This window comes from Lytechinus pictus, chromosome 10, assembly GCF_037042905.1.
Source record: "Lytechinus pictus isolate F3 Inbred chromosome 10, Lp3.0, whole genome shotgun sequence".
Classification (NCBI taxonomy): Eukaryota; Metazoa; Echinodermata; class Echinoidea; order Temnopleuroida; family Toxopneustidae; genus Lytechinus; species Lytechinus pictus.
In genome coordinates this window covers 28,549,083-28,567,900 of record NC_087254.1, presented here as the reverse complement: position 1 = coordinate 28,567,900, position 18,818 = coordinate 28,549,083, and the positions used below count along the sequence as shown (strand labels likewise).

General features: G+C 37.6%; 2 protein-coding genes across 4 annotated transcripts; one reads left to right on the top strand and one right to left on the bottom strand.

Moving 5' to 3' along the window:
• Positions 1–213: 213 nt before the first annotated feature.
• LOC129269413 (integrator complex subunit 15-like) lies at positions 214–7,376 on the top strand. Of its 2 annotated transcripts, none has more exons than XM_054906910.2 (6): positions 214–365; positions 2,140–2,369; positions 3,266–3,502; positions 4,101–4,263; positions 4,471–5,016; positions 5,907–7,376. In XM_054906910.2, the coding sequence occupies exons 1-6, from the start codon at positions 269–271 to the stop codon at positions 5,984–5,986; spliced, it is 1,353 nt and encodes a 450-aa protein (XP_054762885.2). In that variant the 5' UTR covers positions 214–268; the 3' UTR covers positions 5,987–7,376. The 2 variants fall into 2 exon arrangements, 1 of the variants encoding a protein (XP_054762885.2); XR_010294896.1 differs by lacking the exon at positions 5,907–7,376 and adding an exon at positions 5,713–5,853 and having other exon boundaries at positions 251–365; positions 4,471–5,325.
• A 1,105-nt stretch (positions 7,377–8,481) lies between these two features.
• Positions 8,482–17,799, bottom strand: LOC129269412 (ribosomal RNA-processing protein 7 homolog A-like). Of its 2 annotated transcripts, XM_064105733.1 has the most exons (9): positions 17,716–17,799; positions 15,641–15,780; positions 14,604–14,723; positions 13,809–13,938; positions 12,750–12,847; positions 11,959–12,157; positions 10,767–10,919; positions 9,386–9,930; positions 8,482–8,592 (listed from the first exon to the last, which is right to left on the bottom strand). In XM_064105733.1, exons 1-7 carry the CDS (start codon positions 17,756–17,758, stop codon positions 10,834–10,836), a joined length of 816 nt encoding a protein of 271 aa, XP_063961803.1. In that variant the 5' UTR covers positions 17,759–17,799; the 3' UTR covers positions 8,482–8,592; positions 9,386–9,930; positions 10,767–10,833. The 2 variants fall into 2 exon arrangements, with proteins under 2 accessions (XP_063961803.1, XP_063961804.1); XM_064105734.1 differs by lacking the exons at positions 8,482–8,592; positions 9,386–9,930 and having other exon boundaries at positions 10,741–10,919; positions 17,708–17,749.
• Positions 17,800–18,818: the final 1,019 nt, after the last annotated feature.

The window sequence follows — 18,818 nt, the reverse complement described above, 5'->3', positions numbered from 1 at the left end:
TGAATGAATGGATGAATGGATGAATGAGAATGGATGGATGAATGGATGGATGGATGGAATGCATGGATGGATGAATATGAATTAATAAATACATGAATGAATGATAGAAACTTGGCTGCATGCAGATGCCAGGAATTAATGGATTGATTGAATAAATGAATGAATTGAATGAATGAATTAATTAATGAATTAATGAATGAATAATGCATGACTGAAGAAATGAATGAATTGAATGAATGCACGAATGAATAAATGAATGAATGAATGAATGAACGATTGCGAAACAGCAATAGACGAAGTGCGCCATCAAGAGTTTAAAAGCATGAACATGAACATGGACGCTTACATGGAAGCTGAACCCACCGGTAAATAAAGTTTTGAAATGGATTTTAAGGGAGTTTGGAATGAATTGATAATGCCATTATCTCTTCAAATGGGTTTAGGGCCTACTGCAAATTGTGGCATACGTCCGTCCGTCCAGAATAGCACAGTTCTTGGTCCAGAAACGCCGGTGTGGCCGCGGGATGCTGGCGCAGCTCAGCGGCGCGGCGCTGTGGGTTGGGCCTGGGGGTTGACTGAGCTGCGCTGAGCTGCGGCCATCGCCAGTGCAGTGGCAGTGCGGGTAGACAGCTGGCATCCGTCTGTTTCGAGGAGTTTTTTAACATTTTTTTATTTTTTTAATATCTCCTCATACACAGACGGCTCGCTATCGTGCAGCCACCATTAGGGGACTTACAATGCAAAATCCCCCCGTCGGGGCTCTTCAATTTTTGTCTGTAAGTTTAATGAATCAATTTTTTTTAAATTAACGCGACCGAAATGCAAATTAATATTCCCTCTTGGCATTAATTGCCAAAAAACTGGGAAAATCAAGTTAAAAGGAACAAAAACAGTGACTTACCTCGGCTGTCGCGCAACTTCACTGCCCTGTTTTATCCGAACTTAATACAAACATATGGCCATTGAGTCCCCTGTACAGATCGCGCTAGAACTTGAGTTCGGTCTCTGTATTTGGTGAGTGAAGCCAACGGAGTTCAGCTGAACAACCAACATAATTAACAGAGACCGAAGCTTTTGGTCTACAGTGCGGGTAGCCTGGTCCTGGAAAGTATTGTACGTAGCCGTAGGCTTACTCTCCATGAAGCCTGGGACGAGATACCATTGCTTCTTATAATAATAATATACCATAGGTTTTCCCCACGGTGAAACTAGATCGTTTTGCAGTAGAGGCGCACGGCCAATATTGGACTCTTTTGGAGACTGTCTCCAATGATGTGGGAGATTATCTCTAATAAAAGTAATATTCAGAGACTTTTGTAAAGAATTTGGGTAGGCCCTATCCAATTTCAGAGACAGTCTCCAGTTTTGGAGACCAATTTCCTTTGTTTACATTTGCTGCAAAAGGATTACCTTGGCGGCAAATAAAAATGTGATGAGCAGATTCCTCATAAAAAATTACCCCTATTCACCATATACTTTAAAATTTCACTGTCTACTTTTGTTTTGATAAGGATTTTTGTTGTCAATCACACACAAAACAAATGGGCTTCTGACCTCAGTGAGACAAAATTTTGGGTGGAAAAAATCATGCTTTTGTTGGTGTTGTTTCTTTTGTCCTTTTGCAAAGCAAGTCTCCAATGTGGGAGATTGTCTCCCCTATTGGAGAGAGTCTCCCATATTGGCTGTGCGCCTCTACTGTTTTGAGCCCAAACTAACGTACATTGGCCAAAACAATACAATATTTACCCCCCGAATTTGATATGATAACGTTCCATACTCCATAGCATGCCATAGTCTTAGAGTAAATTTGAAAAATAATTAAGCACGAGCGTTTACTTACCCAGTCTGTTTACGTCGCCATCTTGCCGTCTTTGTTGTCGATACCTAGAATCTAGATGCCACACGCGTGTATAGCTGCCAACTTAGATTTTTAAAAAAATTGCATCGGCCGATAAATATCATGAATCATAAAATACTTGCATCGGTCGATAAATATCATAAAGGTTGCTTTAACTTAGCATGCACACAGGGGTCACTAACTGATGAATGACTGATAAAGATTCTATGCTATGGATGCCATTATCAGCATTATTGAATAAAGTCGTCAAAATTCTTTTTTTTTTACTTATCACCCTACAGATGAGGCTGTTTGCCTCTGGTACTCTGATATCGGACAACGGATTCCTGCACTACGCAAGATGCTTGGCCAGATGGGATACCCGAGTGCTACCCGGTCGCTATTGGGATGGCTTGACAGTTACTTTGAGCAGTGTGAGAATTTTCCCCCTGGCAAGTTTCCCAATCAGGAATACGTCAAGGTACTGATCCAGGAGTTTGTCTTCTACAGAGCTGTGGAGAAAAATCTACAGGTGAGTTGATCATGGATGCCTGAAGGGACTACTTCAAGGGCTTTTCAACTGCATAGACCATGTTCAGTCTCCATCTGTCACCAGTGTTATGCTGATACTACATGTATGTCTGCCTCCAATGGTCACCTCTATCTAGAAAAAAAACCTCAAAAAGGTTATAAAACTCCTCAAAGTTGTCAGTTTTTCAAATTCTGCCGCATTGTGTTTCATTTTTATGCATCCTTCCACTGTAGGAGATCACCAGAGCATTATGTTTTAGGGTCATCCGTCCTTCCCATTTTTTTTTCTCTCGCAATAGCTAAAGAACCAAATGATGGATCAATAACAGAGTTATTGCAAAATGCTGATACTTACATACTTTACTAAGAATTCAATTTATTTGTAAGATTTTCGAATACCTCAAGTAATCAGAAATAATCTCTATTTGCCAAGAATCATATATCCTGCACAAAGAAATGCATTTATGGCACTGCACACAGTTACTGTCATTTAATTGTCGTATGCCGTGTGGGATCTGATGATGAACTATCTTTTTCCTATCAAAAGCATTGAAACGTTCACACATTTTGCAACTAAAGGCAGGATATTATCTTTGTATTGTAAAGCATGGCCTGCTGGAAGAAAAGTTTTTGGAACAGAAGTGGCTACCTAGGGTAAAATATGACATCATCATCACCATCATCACCATCATCATCATCACCATCATCATCACTATCATCACCATCATCATCATCACTATCACCACCATCATCACCATCATCACCATCATCATCACCACCATCATCACCATCATCATCATCACTATCACCACCATCATCATCACCACCACCATCATCATCATCATTATTACCACATCTTAACTTAAAGTACCATATTTTCCCTGATTTTCTTGGCAGAAAATGACAACCAGTCAAGAGCTTCAGCTCCTGGAAGAACTCTGTCACTACTTGCAAGAGAATTCCAAACTGGCTACCATCCACAACATCTTCGATGGTCTCTTTGGTAACAGTGGACATCCCTTGAAGGATGTAGATGAGCAGAGACGCTTGGCCATGATGCGGCTGGTTTCCATGGCTATAAGCATCGGATGTAAGGTTGTCCTGGATTGTACCGCTGTATGGATGTATAACCAGGTAATTGTAATTATACCCCTTGTCAAACAGATTGAAAGGGGTTTATATGTTGTAGCAAGTTGGTTGGTTGATTGGTCAGTTCTGTGATATCTTGTATTAAATATTTACTAATTTTGAATACTAGATTAGTGGGGGAGGATTGCACATGAATCTGTTGACCTGAGAATCACTTGTCATTATTTCAGTAGTCAGTGAATGGACTAATGAATAGAGTAAGGTGCAAAGCATTGAGAAGATGTATCTTGGAAATTTAGCTACTAGTTGATGTACTAATAGCATTTTCATTCAAATAAATGTGCCTTACCCCGTTTTGATTTACATTAATTCTAGAATTGAGAGTACATTACACAATTGAATATTGGTGTATTGAAATGAAGATTGTTTGAAAAAAATGTGCAGAAAATGTTTACTTTTCCAAATTTTTATGGCAAGACAAAACAGGTATAAATGTTTACAGCCAGGAAGAGGATTCTTTGCATGTGGTTAACACTGTGATTGGCATTTTAGCAAAACTAGGGTAAAGAACCTTAAGTTGATCAATCTGTGTTTTATAATATCCTGCATAATTATGGTTGTTATCACAATTTATTTTTCACAGGACTGTTCATCGCACAGCATCAACCTAGCTGATGCTGTCATGACCGATTTTTGTGAGTTAGTCTCGGGTCTCAAGGATACCATACAAAGAGTAGCCCAGACATCGCCAACGTTCACCCATCATCTATTAACAGCTCTTATGTCACATTACAATACCTATCAAAGTAAGTTCACTGTTGGTTTAGTAATTTACCAAAGATTTTTGACAAATGCATAACTCATCACATTGGGCCTATAAAGTTTATGTGTGTAGTTGTCTACAAGCCCTTGCAGACCTTGTTTCCCTTGAGTCAGTTGAGTGACTGACCTTCACACATGGCTACCACTGTATAATACTCTCCTGTTTGTTGCTTCTCACATATCTCTACTAGGTACCTCACAGCCAATCAAACTCATCCCACCTGCCCAACTGGACATTGTCACAGACTGGATCATCGAACACCCGACTGTTTGTCTCCGTCATGCCCTCCCTGGCAAACCTCCTTCCCGTATTCCATCTTTCTACATCCATGCTTCCTACAAGGCGTCTTCCCACGACCCCTCCAGCTCGGGACCGGTCCCAGGCCTCCTATGGCAGAGTGTCCTCTCCCCGCTCATCCTGGATGCCAACCGCTCCCAGATACAGAAGACCCTTGACAAACGCTTCTCCGTCCACGACTACTCCCTCCTCTTTTCCAAACTCCATCTGGGCATACTGCAAGCGTTTGTGACGACGTCGGATGCAAAGGCAACAACTTCTAAGGGGAAGGCCAGGGCTGGTGCCCTGTCCCTTTCAGACATTGAGAGTGTGATCATGTTGACTGTCCATACCATACAGGATAACAAGATCAGTAGGGATGCTGTGCAGATAGCGGTTGAGAGGATAGCACAACTGCTTCAGGTTTCGATAGCAACAGGGATGCTTAATACGACCAAAGGTAAATTTCAGTAATGATCCTAACAAATTCTATGTATTCCGAATTTTCAGCTTCAAAGGTGTGCAAACTTTTTGAACAGTTGGATAGTGTATGTTTTATTGGTACTGATGTTCAGATTTATATATTATTAGCACTTCACATAGATGTATACATTGCAACCCTCAATATTTTATAAGTCAAATTAATGTACTAGTTCAATAGTAAGGATTTCAAAAGGATTGCTAAGAAATTATACTGGATTCCCAAAAGGATGCAAAGTTTTAGATTTGCTTTTCTGCTTTTGTTCAGTGGAAAGATGAGTTTTTAAAGGTAAATGCTAGTTTTGGTAACGATATCAAAATGAGTTCGTACAGAATCCAATGAAATGACCACCAAAGTATCTGTTTGTATAAATAAAACGCATGTGCCAAAGGATTCTGGAAGAAATTGTGTAATTGCTGAGAAATCAGCAAATAAGCACAGGATTCGGGTAGAGCGTCGGGCCCGACGCTCAAAGCAATACTTATACACTGTCCCACGTGCGCTTATCTGTGTTGGGGAAGTTCAGTCTGAACATTTTTCAGCGTAGATTTCAAGATTTCACAAAGTTCAGTTTATGTAACTGTACCAGATCTAGATCCTCGATGATATACTGACAATTAAGCCTGGTTTTACAGACTTTCTCATGAAATCAGTGTTTACTGCAACTACTTGAAGTATGGTGAAAAAAATCTTTTGGAAAAATAAGAAGGTCCACTGGAGTGGATGGAGATATAAAAAAGAAGAATATTACATGAAATATTTAATTCAGGGCCCATCCTTATTGCCAGACATGAGTGATGTATCAATACTTCTTAATCATTATTGTCACAGGATGTTAAGAAGTATTACACTTTCCCTTTCTGTTGCAGAGAAAGTTATTCCACTTTGCAAGGAGCTGCCTTCAAATGACCTTCTGACACTTATTCTCCATGAGAAGCTACCATCATGAAAGCCCCCTGACCTCAAAGTACTGTCTGAACTTTTCAAAATGTGTGACTGATGCAAGGAAGATAGCAGGTGATGGCTCTTATGCTTCAATACTTCTGCATTAAGACTTAAGTTGTCATTCTCCAAAACACACTCCATGTTTCTTGTGAAGTGTGGTAGGAGTAGAAGATTCTATGGATTGGTGAACCATGGCTGCAGTGAAATCAACTGAAATGAAATGACCAAGGGTCTTGAAAATGGCTAGTGCAAGAAAGGAATGTTAATGAAAAGGAATGATAACAAAATATGTAATGTGAGGATAGGCAGAGACAGTTTAGACTTGTGGATAGGCCAGATGAGTATAAGGATGGAGAAAGAAAAGAATGACCACAAGAGACTATGATACTGCATCAATAACAAGTGGCTGATCTAGGAGTTGCTACAGATAGAGATCTATGAAGAAAGACCACCCTGCTACCATGCTCTTGGGAGTTGAGTGTCAGTGTATGCATGCGTGTGGCATCTTACTTGCTTGTCAATATACTCTGAGAAATTACATATGCCTCTAAGTCCAAAATGAAGAATTTTTCTGTCAAAGACTTTCCAAAAGTGAGATTTCTATCACACATCCCATCAATTTCCAGTGTGGTGTGATGCCACTGCAATTCATTCCTGTGGGCAATAGTTTCTGAACAAAAGAGTTTTTGCAATCACAACGCTGTTGCTCTCTATAACGCACTAATTCCTTTGAAAATGCAAGTCAAATCACAATGGAGAGCTGAGAGGCTTTTGTAGAAAGTTAGTGGACCAGGACAGCAGATCGTCCGAAGATTTGAACCGGATGAACAATCGCAAATATGTCGTCCAGAGTCATGAGACGACGCTGCAGACTCGGTCCTCCAAATTTTGACAAAAGCCTCTCAGCTCTCCTTTGTACCTTGACTTTTGCAAAGGAATTGGTGCGTTGTAGAGAGTGGGCGCGTCGTGATTGCAAAAACTCTGTGTGCCTAGCATTAAACTCACTGATGAATGCCTGCTGCAAAGATTTTTTGTTTAGAACCATTGCTATGTTTATTTAACAGTAGACCTGCTTTGGCACTCGGTCATACCCTTCGTGGTACTTAGATGTTCACCTGGAAAGCTGAAGGCAAACAGTGCCTGGCTTTCATAAGATTCACACACAAAAATTCTTTAGAAGTGCTATAAACTGTTATGAAGATATTCAGTGTGGATGCGATAGTCACATAATTTCAACACTACTCCACTAGTGGTCATATTCATTTTTCAGATATCAAATTGTCTACATGAATAAATCTATTGCAGACATAATTAAAGTCACTCTGTTTATTGATTTATGTACTTCTCATAAACTAGTAAAAACATGAACCCTATTTGTGGTTTTTCAGAACCAAGTTCCCCTGTATTTTTAAGTGTTATTTATTTTCCACTCGGTAATCATCTGTTAAACATCTTTTTCTCTTTCATTCTTCCATCATTCCTCTCACTCCATTTCCCTTCTATTCCCCTCACTCGTTATCTCTCTCTCTCTCACTCAGTCACATACTGATTGTTTAAAGGAATGAGTTGATAATTTAGTGTTGGGGAATAGTGGTGCTTAAAGACCCAGACCCAAAGGTGAAATTAACCAATCAAAAGCTCATAAACAACTAAATTCAGCAATGCAAGCTTTATGCATTTTCACAGCTTACCAGTTAAGTACATGTAGTTTGCTATAGAATAGCTCCAAATATTGGGCTTTGATCCCGAGCTTTTCACTGGCCTAAAGACCGTGATGTTGTGTTGTGTTAGAAGCTTGTGATTCCATACATAGTCAGTTCTTGTATAGCGCATAACTCATTATGAATAACGTCTCTATGCGCTTCCAAAGGACTTGGATATTATTACCCCGGCTGTAGCTCAAGCAACCTTCAAGCGCTCGGTGCATTTCAAGGAATAAATTCCTGCCAGGTACCCATTCACCTCACCTGGGTCGAGTGCAGCACAATGTGGATAAATTTATTGCTGAAGGAAACTAAGCCATGGCTGGGATTTGAACCCACGACCCTCTGTTCCAAAGTCCGAAGACTACTCCTCTGGGCCACAACGCTCCACATGTATGTATGTTTGTACACAGAAAAAAAAAAGTGATTTTTCTGCTTTCTAGATTATGCATTTTATTTCTTCATTCACATGGGGATAAATATCTTATACTGCAAGATTGAATTGGTGAAATCTACAGCTTTAGACTAGATTTTGCTATTTTCCCACTTATTTGGCGCAGCTTTCCAATTCTATCTGCTTTCAGATAACGTTTAACAACTTTTTTAGGCCCCTAAAGAGCCAAACAAAGAAATGACAAAAAAACAGTGAAGAGTTGTATGTTTCTAAACATTTGAACACTGAATAATTGTCAGTGCCATTTTCTTCTCTTAAGTGGAAAAAAAAAATTAATCTGGAAATAAAATGATCCATCTTTTCTACGTAAAAACCTCTGGAATCACAACCCTCCTGACACAATTATACAAATTTACACTTAATACCTCTCAAAAGTATTTGTATCACAACTTGGAAATTTCTCAACAAACTATAACATGGAAGTTCTCCAAATTCAAACTTAACCCTAATTCTCTCCGGGGGGGGGGGGGGGGGGGGGGGCCATAATGGCCCCTCCCTCTACAATTTTCGCGATGTATCTGCTGCGCAAAATTTTTTGACCTCGCCGCTCACTGACTTTTTACTTTCAAGTCTCGCGCAAATTTTGAGACCAAATTTGTGACGCCCGGGTACGCGGTTACGACATTACGCAACATTATGTAAGTGCATGTCAGACCCAAAATTGCTCATAAACGTGATTTCATGTACAAATCCAATGCAAATTGTGTATTTAGCCAAAATTCATAAATGTATCATTATTTCTACTTTTACTGATTAAACTTAATTAATTTTGCCTTGTTTATGATCAGAATTAAGTCTGGAACAATTTTCATCGAAAAAAACAATAAAAAACAACAAGTAAAAAAACAAAGAAATACATAAGAAATTAAAAAAACAATAAAATACATAAGAAATCGGTCTTGGTACCAGAATTTTTTTCATTCACAATTGTTAGGAATGCTATAAAGAATATTTTCACCAAAAAATTGCATTCTAGGAGCTTTATTTAGTGAATCAGAGCAAAAAGTATGATTTCATGAATAAATTAGCATAATTAATTCATATAAAATAAAAATTTATGAATTCAGTGAAATTTACCAATACAACTGCGTAGATTACGTCATTCTCTACCATCATGCAAATTTTTGTTGTGATCGCGCAATCCGCGGCTGAGATCTTAAGGGGGGGGGGCATAATGCCCCCCCCCCCCCCCCCCCCCGGGAATGACAAGAATCAATATACCCCGGGAGATTTAGGGTTAAATTACCCAATAATGAGAAAAGGTGCTTGAACTGGTCAGGGAATTTCTGGAAATATGGGAAATTCATCCATTCATGAAAGTGAGAGGAAAAAAAATCCCTTTGTTCTTTGATCAAATTCCATCTTGATACCTAAGTAATAGCATAAGCTTCAAAAGAGATCATATTGAGTCCATCTAAATGTAATAAATCCACAATTATACAATAATATTTGAATTCTGTTGTAGTTTTGAATTAGTCCACACTACAGGAATATACTTAAACTTACTGCCTTAGAATTGAGCTTTGTAGCAAGACAAATATGCTACTGATATGGGTGACAGAACATATAATCCTGCGACATTTGCTATGGCCTTGATATGTCAGAGGGCACAGGGTTAGAGTTAGGATTGTAATAGAGGTTTTGGTTGAGAATAATGTAAAGATGAGGTTTATTTATATTTGGAGATTAGGTTTTACGTTTGGTGTAACGTGCAGATTTTCAATCGGAGCAAATGTCATGGAACCTTGATTTGAGGCGACTTGAAAGTAAATACTCAAACTTGGTTTTTGTCTCACCTGCATAGCAGAGTGAGACTATAGGCGCCGCTTTTCCGACGGCGGCGGCATCAACACCAAATCTTAACCGAAGGTTAAGTTTTTGAAATGACAGCATAACTTAGAAAGCATATGGACCTAGTTCATGAAACTTGGCCATAAGGTTAATCAAGTATTACTGAACATCCTGCCAGAGTTTCACGTCACATGACCAAGGTCAAAGGTTATTTAGGATCAATAAACTTAGACCATGTTGGGGGAATCAATATCAAAATCTTAACCTAAGGTTAAGTTTTTGAATTACCATCATAACTTTGAAAGTTTATGGATCTGATTCATGAAACTTGGACATAATAGTAATCAAGTATCACTGAACATCCTGTGCAAATTTCAGGTCACATGATTAAGGTCAAAGGTCATTTAGGGTCTATGAACTTTGGCCTAATTGGGGGTATTTGTTGAATTACCATCATAACTTTGAAAGTTTATTGGTCTAGTTCATAAAACTTGAACCTAATAGTAATCAAGTATCACTGAACATCCTGTGCAAATTTCAGGTCACATGATCAATGTCAAAGGTCAATGAACTTTGGCCATTTTAGAGGTAATTATTAGATTGCTGTCATAACTTCCAAAGTTTATAGATATAGTGTATAAAATGTGGATATAGGGGTAATAAAGTATCACTGACAATTTTTAGGTCACATGATCAAGGTCAAATGTCAATGAACGTAGTATTGTATCATATGAATGGTGTTTTTTGTGAATAATTATTTTATAGTAGTTTTCAAAGTCAGCACTGCTGCTATATTGAATCGTGTGATGCAGGTGAGACCGCCAGAGGCATTCCACTTGTTTCATTTAGAGTTCAGCTGGGGCAATAAATACACTAAGACGATTATTATATGCAGACTTGCTACTAGTATGGTTTGAATTTCCTTGCTGCTCTCATTTGGACTATCCTCTGTTTGTCTTCCTCAAACTTCTTCCTGAGTTCCGCAATGTCTGTAAAACAAAAATGATATGTGGAAAGAATTATTGGTATGATATAAAGTTTTTTTTTTTTTTTTTTTCCAAAGTAGAAGCTTGCAATTGTAATTGTAGGATCAAACACAATCCAAGAGGGTCAGGTCAATAGAGCAGATTACGATTATACAAGTCTTCTAAAATATACACAATAAAATGACCCAATGCATTTGGTTCTTGGGCACAATACATTGAAATAGGTATTGTTACCAGTGGATATGTCCTTGGACTGAAATCATGTCTTCCAGCTGGTGACAATAAATGTCCGTCCCAGACATGAATAATCACATGTGATAAGCGTTTAAAAAATCAATTACACACACAATCCTGGTTTCAAATCTCACCAATGAATGAGCTCCATACTAATCTATTTTACACATTGCCAATCTCCACACAGATGTTGAGAGGTACAGGTACTCCATTAATTTGTGAAAAGTGGGCACAATGGAAATTAAGCACTACTGGAATACTCCACAGAGTGGAAAATTTTATCCATACAATTTTGGGGCAAAGTCTGAACCTCAAAATCATAGGTTCTTTTATCGATTAGATCCATTTCAATAAGTGGTATATGAAATTCCTTAATAATTAGAGTAGACAGTTCAGCGCTCAATTAAGGGGATGTTGCAAAAACTCATTTGCACTGATTGCAAATTTATGAATGAAACCTTTGAGGATCAATTTATATTTGGGCAACTCCATAAAATGATCAACCTTTTTGAAAGTCCGACCCCCATTTTTCTTAAGTTTTACTTTACTTCATAAACTGACCATGTCATGGTCCTTTTAGAACATTACAGACCGTCAAAAGGGCAAGAAATCGGACAGAAATTTCATGAAGGTCCCACATATAGGGAGTCGGAGTACATATTTTATAAAATTGCCCATTTGCCATTGTAAGAAGCAGTCAGTTTACAATTTCAATTATATGCATAATTGATTTGGGTCCATAGAGTTGACCAACAATGAATTACAGTTCAAGATTTCTATCTCCTATCTACGAAGTGCATCAACTTACGTTCTCTCTTAGATTCTCTACTCTGGAACCTATAAAAGTTCATCAGTTCCTTTTCTTGTCTCTTCTTCTTCTCCTTTGCTTGAAGTCTCTTCTGCTTCCTCTCTGTCCTTGTCACGACTGGCTTAGTACTCTTTCTTGTGACAGTGACCCAACCATCATCATCAGGAACTCCTTCCTCCTCCTTGGCCAATTCCTTCTCCTGGTGACAACAAACAAGATCAAATTGGAAATGTAAACAATTTTTAATGCTATTTTTAAAAAGTACAGTTGAGACTGCAAGGGTTGACCTCAAATAACATCATATAATCACCCAAATTGAAGCAATATTCAGACCAGGGGGTGTTTCACAGAGTTACATACGACTCAAAGAGTCTCGCTTAAATGCCGATGCGTATATGATATATAATGCGTAATCTTATTGATTGATATGCAGTAGTGCGCGTCCTCTTGGCATGATCTGGCATGCCTTTTATATTGCACGCAACTAGGCATTTAAGTGTGACTCTAAGTCATACTTAAATCTTTGTGAAACACCCCCCAGATTAGGTAAACCATGGACCTACAAAAAGATGGACGATCAACGAGATCCCTTTCTTTGAAGTAATGATAGTCAGTCACCTGATTACGTGCATCTTAATGAGAACATTCAGCCTCTAAAATACCTCATTCTTATTAGGGTTAATAGGTGATCATGTGACAGAGGGTCACTGAAGTATGATTGACTGAACAAAGAGTGTTGTTGTAGTGATATCAAATCAAGTAAATAAAAATAAAACCAAGTTATACTTTACCTCCTGTTTCCTCTTGTCAAACTCTTTCATGAAGTCATCTGCTTTCTTCTGCAGTATCTTAGGATCTTCCCATCGGCTTTCATATTCTGAACACCATTCTGTGATTATTAAAAAAAAAATTAAGAAAGAAAAGAGCAAGAAAAGATCATTATCAGCTGAAGTTGAGATATACTCATTGTATATTAACAATTCTTCTTTAATATTGAAAAGGATTATACAAATTTCGGTCCCACTTTGGAAAATAATAGGAAATTTGAAGTGTGTCATTCAGCACAAGAACATGAATCCAGTTAAAGGGATGGTCCGGGCTGAAATTATGTATAGCTTAATAAAAAGAGTAGAATTCACTGAGCAAAATGCCAAAATTTTCATCAAAATCAGATAACAAATAACAAAGTTATTGAATTTTAAAGTTAGGTGGGCTGATGATGTCACATCTCCACTTGTTCTTTTGTATTTTATTATATGAAATTAGGTTTATTCAAATTTTTTCCTCCAAGAACTAGAAAAATTTGATTAAAAACTGATTTAGTGCATTAGATATTTATTGCTGCAACTTATTTCATTATAAGGGAGACATTATTCACACAAGTATGAAATAATGAAAAAAATTATGATTTTATGTAAGAACATAAGAAAACAGAAAGTGGAGATGTGACATCATCAGCCCACCTACTGAATATTCATGACGACTGTTTTCACAAAATATTGCTTAACTTTAAACTTCAATAACTTTATTATTTGTTATCTGATTTTGATGAAATTTTCGGCATTTTGCTCAGTGAATTCTACTCTATGTATTACGATATAAATATTTTTAGCCTGGACCACCCCTTTAATGTGTAGTTTCACAGATTTACCAAACCCCTGAACCCAACCCCCCATGGAAATGACATGATAATGATTATGGTGGCAGTGGTAATGATGACGATACTGATAAAGAAAATGGTGACCGTGATGTCAATGATGATGATCATGATTTATAATGACGATATAATGATAATTATGATGCTGATAATGATGAGATGGGTATGGTAAAGTATGACTGAAATTACTTACTTCTATACCCAGTAACCGGGCCATCAGCCTGCCCTTCATGTGATAATATAAATGATTCCTTGTAGATCTGCTTCATAGCCCTGGTAACTGATGAACTCTTGTCAAAGACAATGTATCCTATTTTGAAACTCTGTGAATGATGCATACAATGAAGTCCAAAAATCATTGAAAATTAAAGAGGATTGTGACAATGAGAAAATAATAATCTTTATCACAAGTTTCCCAGGAAATTTTGCCAAGCTTACAAATCTTGGACATATCTGTGATGCTGCAAGCTTCTTGCCGTGTTATATTCAAATCTAATAACAATGCAATTGCCGAATTTGAGAAAGATCTTGTAGATGATTTCCGTTACATATGAGAAATTCTACAAATACTAGAAATGTACCATTATGATTGGAGAGTACATACTAGTCTGCAGGCACAGACCCTGATTGGAACTTTGATCAATAAGTGTGCCTCCATGCAAAGACTAGCACATACAAAACTTGCTGTTCCAATACACAAAAGGCATGAGTAGGCTGCACATTCGGACCCTTAACTCGAGTGAAGGGTTTGCCCAGTAGACTAAGTACATACCATGCTGATTGCCATGACTAAATTAATTCATAACTATAACACATTGGATTTTCAACACAGGAGGGGGGAACTTGACAGGGTTGCAATAAAAACATCTAAAATAAAATTAAAACAGTGTTTGGGGCTAAAAACACACAAATTTTTTTATTGTGCATACCAGAAAGAGAGGTATAAGTAGAGCATAGCATGGGAAAATGGAGACTATGGAGTACTCACCCTTGTCTTCCTTACAGGGTAGATTTCTTCAAGCTTTGTATCAAGTTCTTTGCCAGCCTTAGTTTGTAATATGACAGACTCCACACTTCCGCAACCACCAAACAAACGTTCCAGACATTCCTATCGTATAAAAAGGTGTTTTTTTTTTTTTTAACAAAAATGAAATAAGCACAACCAAGTTTTTAGTATCCTCCACAATTCTTTAATACACTGTTGCACTATAAAACCAGATTATTTAACATTTTTAACCATAAGGGATTGAACAGAGTTATTAAAAAATTTGATGAACTTTGCAATGACAATATACAAAATGATAAACAACAATATAATGAAGGCAAATATCAAAGATATTCATGGGAAAAAAACTCCATTCATCAATAATTGAAAGATAAACAATTTTTTTAAATCAAAAATGTAATAAGGAGTTAGATCCTTAAGACCTGTTTAAGTTCCTGTAAATATTAGTATAAATATTGTTTGTCATGTTTGCACACTTCCAGACCTGTTTCCTTAATTCCTTTTTAGTTGTGACAAGAATGAAAACAAAACAACGGACAGAAAACCTAAAAAGTGAAAACACAATGCTTCTGGTAACCATCTATATTTTGGTGAAAGCATACCGGTATATGGTAAAAGGTAAAATTCACAATAGAAATGCTCCTTCGGGTCTAACACCGACTTCTAAAGTAAGGAACGGGACAATGGTTTCAGGATATTAAAGATCTTCATCTAGCATCCTAATAATACAACTATTCTAGTGCCTTCTGTGATGAGTTTTTTTTTGTAATCATCAAATTAACATATATAGCATAATGTGCTTATTGAAATGTGCAAAATGTAGATTTCTTTGTCACTGATTTATCTAGAAAATATTATGTATTAGGTTTTAAGTTTCCTGCCTGTCTGTCTCATTTTCAACCTTGAAAAGTTGAATTAACTAAAAGGAAAGCCCTGAGGAACTTTTAAAAGTTAATTAGTACTTTTCCCCTTCTGGAATTTTGACACAATGTCAATCTCTTCCTAAATTAAACCCTCACCTGATTACAATATGGAGGAACGTTGACAACAAAGAGGGTTCTATCTGTTGGTTTGGAGTCATCAATTTCTTTCACTGAATGTTCCTTGTAATAGAGCATATGGCCTGCTGAACTCTTCTCATTGAATTTCACAGGGACCACTGCAAAAGAATGATAAGAAATGTTAAAGGAAATGTCTTGTCTTTCCATTGATTGCCACAATCAAAGTGTAGATTTTTTATGGCAAAATTTTATACAACTAATGATGACTACAATCATAATAACAATAATTTTAATCACAATCATTAATACAGTGTAATAATAACAACCACCACCACGATAATAATAATTATATTATGCCTGATCCCGGGTCATTACGTTTAATTTGACAAAAAAATGTTTAAAATCATTCTTCCCATCCACCATCAAGTGGATTCAGTGGAACCACCCAGCAACCGAGTGACACTGTCATCAATTCAACTTCAACAAACTTATTCAAGGCCATTGAGGCATCAAAACAGAACCTTCTAATTATCCCTGCGCCCTCTCTCACCACGAGCATTCATGCCCAGGAGGGCTCTGCATCCTATCCAGAATTTAACGGAATAAAGCCACATTTTGGTATGTATCCAACTTTTCCTTGCTAAATCTCATAGATACATGTATTTGTCAAATATGACTTTATAAACCTTTTTCTTTATATTTTTTCCCCAAATTTAGTGCAAGAAAAATATAGAAGTCTAGACCGAAAAATCAGTCTTTATTATTTTTGTTTTGGTCAGGATACATGCTCTACTGAGACTTTGTGGCATCCCCTTTCTACATATGAGAACTTAGAATTTGAAAAAATAAATTTTTTTTTAACTCAGAAGGGGCATTATTTACAGTCTAAAAACTCTAATGCCTCTTGCCAGAATGGTCATTGATTCGTGATCTTGCATGTTCATCAAAAATGCGCTGGCTCTCAGGAAAGTGATTTTCCAGGGACCAGGCATTGCATATACTTGTGGGGATACTCCTCATCCAGGCTTCTCATTTGACTTATTTTGGCCGTTTCCTAATTTTACAAGATAAAAAGATCAATACAATGAGCGTCCCCTTCACGCCCACTCACACGTATTGCGAGGTTAGTATTAATATACTAACCTCGCACCATGAACCGCGTTTGGCAGTGGATTTCTAACTAGTGGGTCGCGCGTGCTGCGATCCCACTTCTGGTGTCCACAACACATACACACGACTTCTAATGGCTTGATCTTTCTGTGCGCGGCTGCATGTAATGAACCCTTGAGTGCTTCACGCCCTTGTCCACACCTGAGTCTTTGAGAGACATATTAGGGGATATTATCCCTGAGAAGCCCTCGTATTAATGGTTTGTCAGGTCAGGATAGTCATGATAGTGCATATCTGCAAAGTCCAAGTTGGTGGGTAATCAACATGATCAAACATGATTAGATACTGATCAAACGTTAGGTAGGCCTAGATCTAGATATATATCTCTTTCTAGTCCTAGACTAGATGTCTATAATATTTTTTAACAAGTGAGTAAAGTTTTATTTAAAAATAAAAAACACAACCCACAAAAAACAAGCACAACAAAGAATGTTTTTGATGATTTAATAACATGAATATTAAAGAAGAAGGCAATAATACAGTTACAGATCTATTTCATAATCATAATATTCATAATTTGACGGATTTGCCAGAAACATGACCGACAGACCAACCAATCACACTGTGTGTGCATGCTGGCATTGCTGAAATGAGATTCCCAATCATCAATAATGGGTAAAAACGGAGTTCACCGGGCCGTCGGCCTCCGCGTGGCGGCCGAAGTGAAGGCGACGCGACGGCTCAGCCTGATCCCGACGAGCCCAGCCTGCGCCTAGCGCGCCTGGCTGCGTGTTGTGGCCTGTGCATATCATATTTATGGGCAGTGCTGAGCTGAGCCTGTTCCTGGCCTGCGCCGAATTAAGTTTAAATCAGGTCTCGGATTCTATCACTCTTTTAATAAAGGTAAGCTGATAATTAGGGAGGAGTTCCTCTTGCGACAGTCACCCAAAGTGGTAAAAATCAAGAAATTCGTACAGTATTACCTCTGAAACCGCCGACCTCATGGGGAACACTGGAGGCTGACATCTTGGAATTGGAAAGGAAATACTTGCGATCAAATCCGATTGTGATATAGCGCCAGCCTGCGTCTAAACCTTCGATTTCCACCCGCCCAATTTTTTAAAACAATCTTCAGGGACAATCCCGGGGCATTCCCTCCACCGTTTACAGTCAGATTCTCTCTTGCTGAGGGGCGTTCAAAACTTCTAATAACCAGTGACATAATTAGCAGGCATTTTTTTTTTTTTGGGGGGGGGGGGGGGTCCATGGTCCTCAAGACTGTACCCTAGTGCTTTGAACAAATTGGGGGAAAAATAACATGTGTAGTTTTGTGTACGTGAGTTCCAATGAAGACTCTTATTGCTAGCCAATATAGGCTTTCGCATCCTACCGGGTACCCATTTAATACATGGGAAGAGAGTGGCAAATTGTAGATTGACGCCTTGCCAAAGGACGCTAGGCCATGGTGGGATTCGAACACACGACCCTCTGATTACGGCGAGAGTCAGAACCGGCTACATCACCACAAAAAACTTATTCACATTTTTTTGGAGAAATTTTCATGATAGGGGCATACATATTTTTTTTAAAGTAGATTCTCGGGCATACTTGAATGAATATCCATTTCTCCTAAAATTTGAAACAGTTTTGAGAATGCATGAAAATTCAAATTTCTCATGTAATAGCAGACACTGTAAAACGCTGTCACTCTAACAACTACTGTTTAAACTTTTTAAACAAATGTTTAGACTTTTTAAACAAGTTGTTTAAAAAGTTTAAACAATTACAAAACATTTTAAAAACAACCTGTTGTTAGAGTGACAGGCTTAACCAACGTGCTATTTTTTTTACTGTGTAAACTCACACTTAATACAGTGTTCATTATTATTTGATAAACTGTGTATTTTATTAAAGTTTGCGCACATTACAAACAGTTTTCAAAAGATGCAGAATTACGCAAAGATCTACACAGATGTAGAATCATATTTCAAAATCAAACAATTATAGAATTCAATACAAACTTTTAAAACCATTCAAAGTATATTGTATTAATATGTATTATTTTTGTGTATGAAAATATTCATCC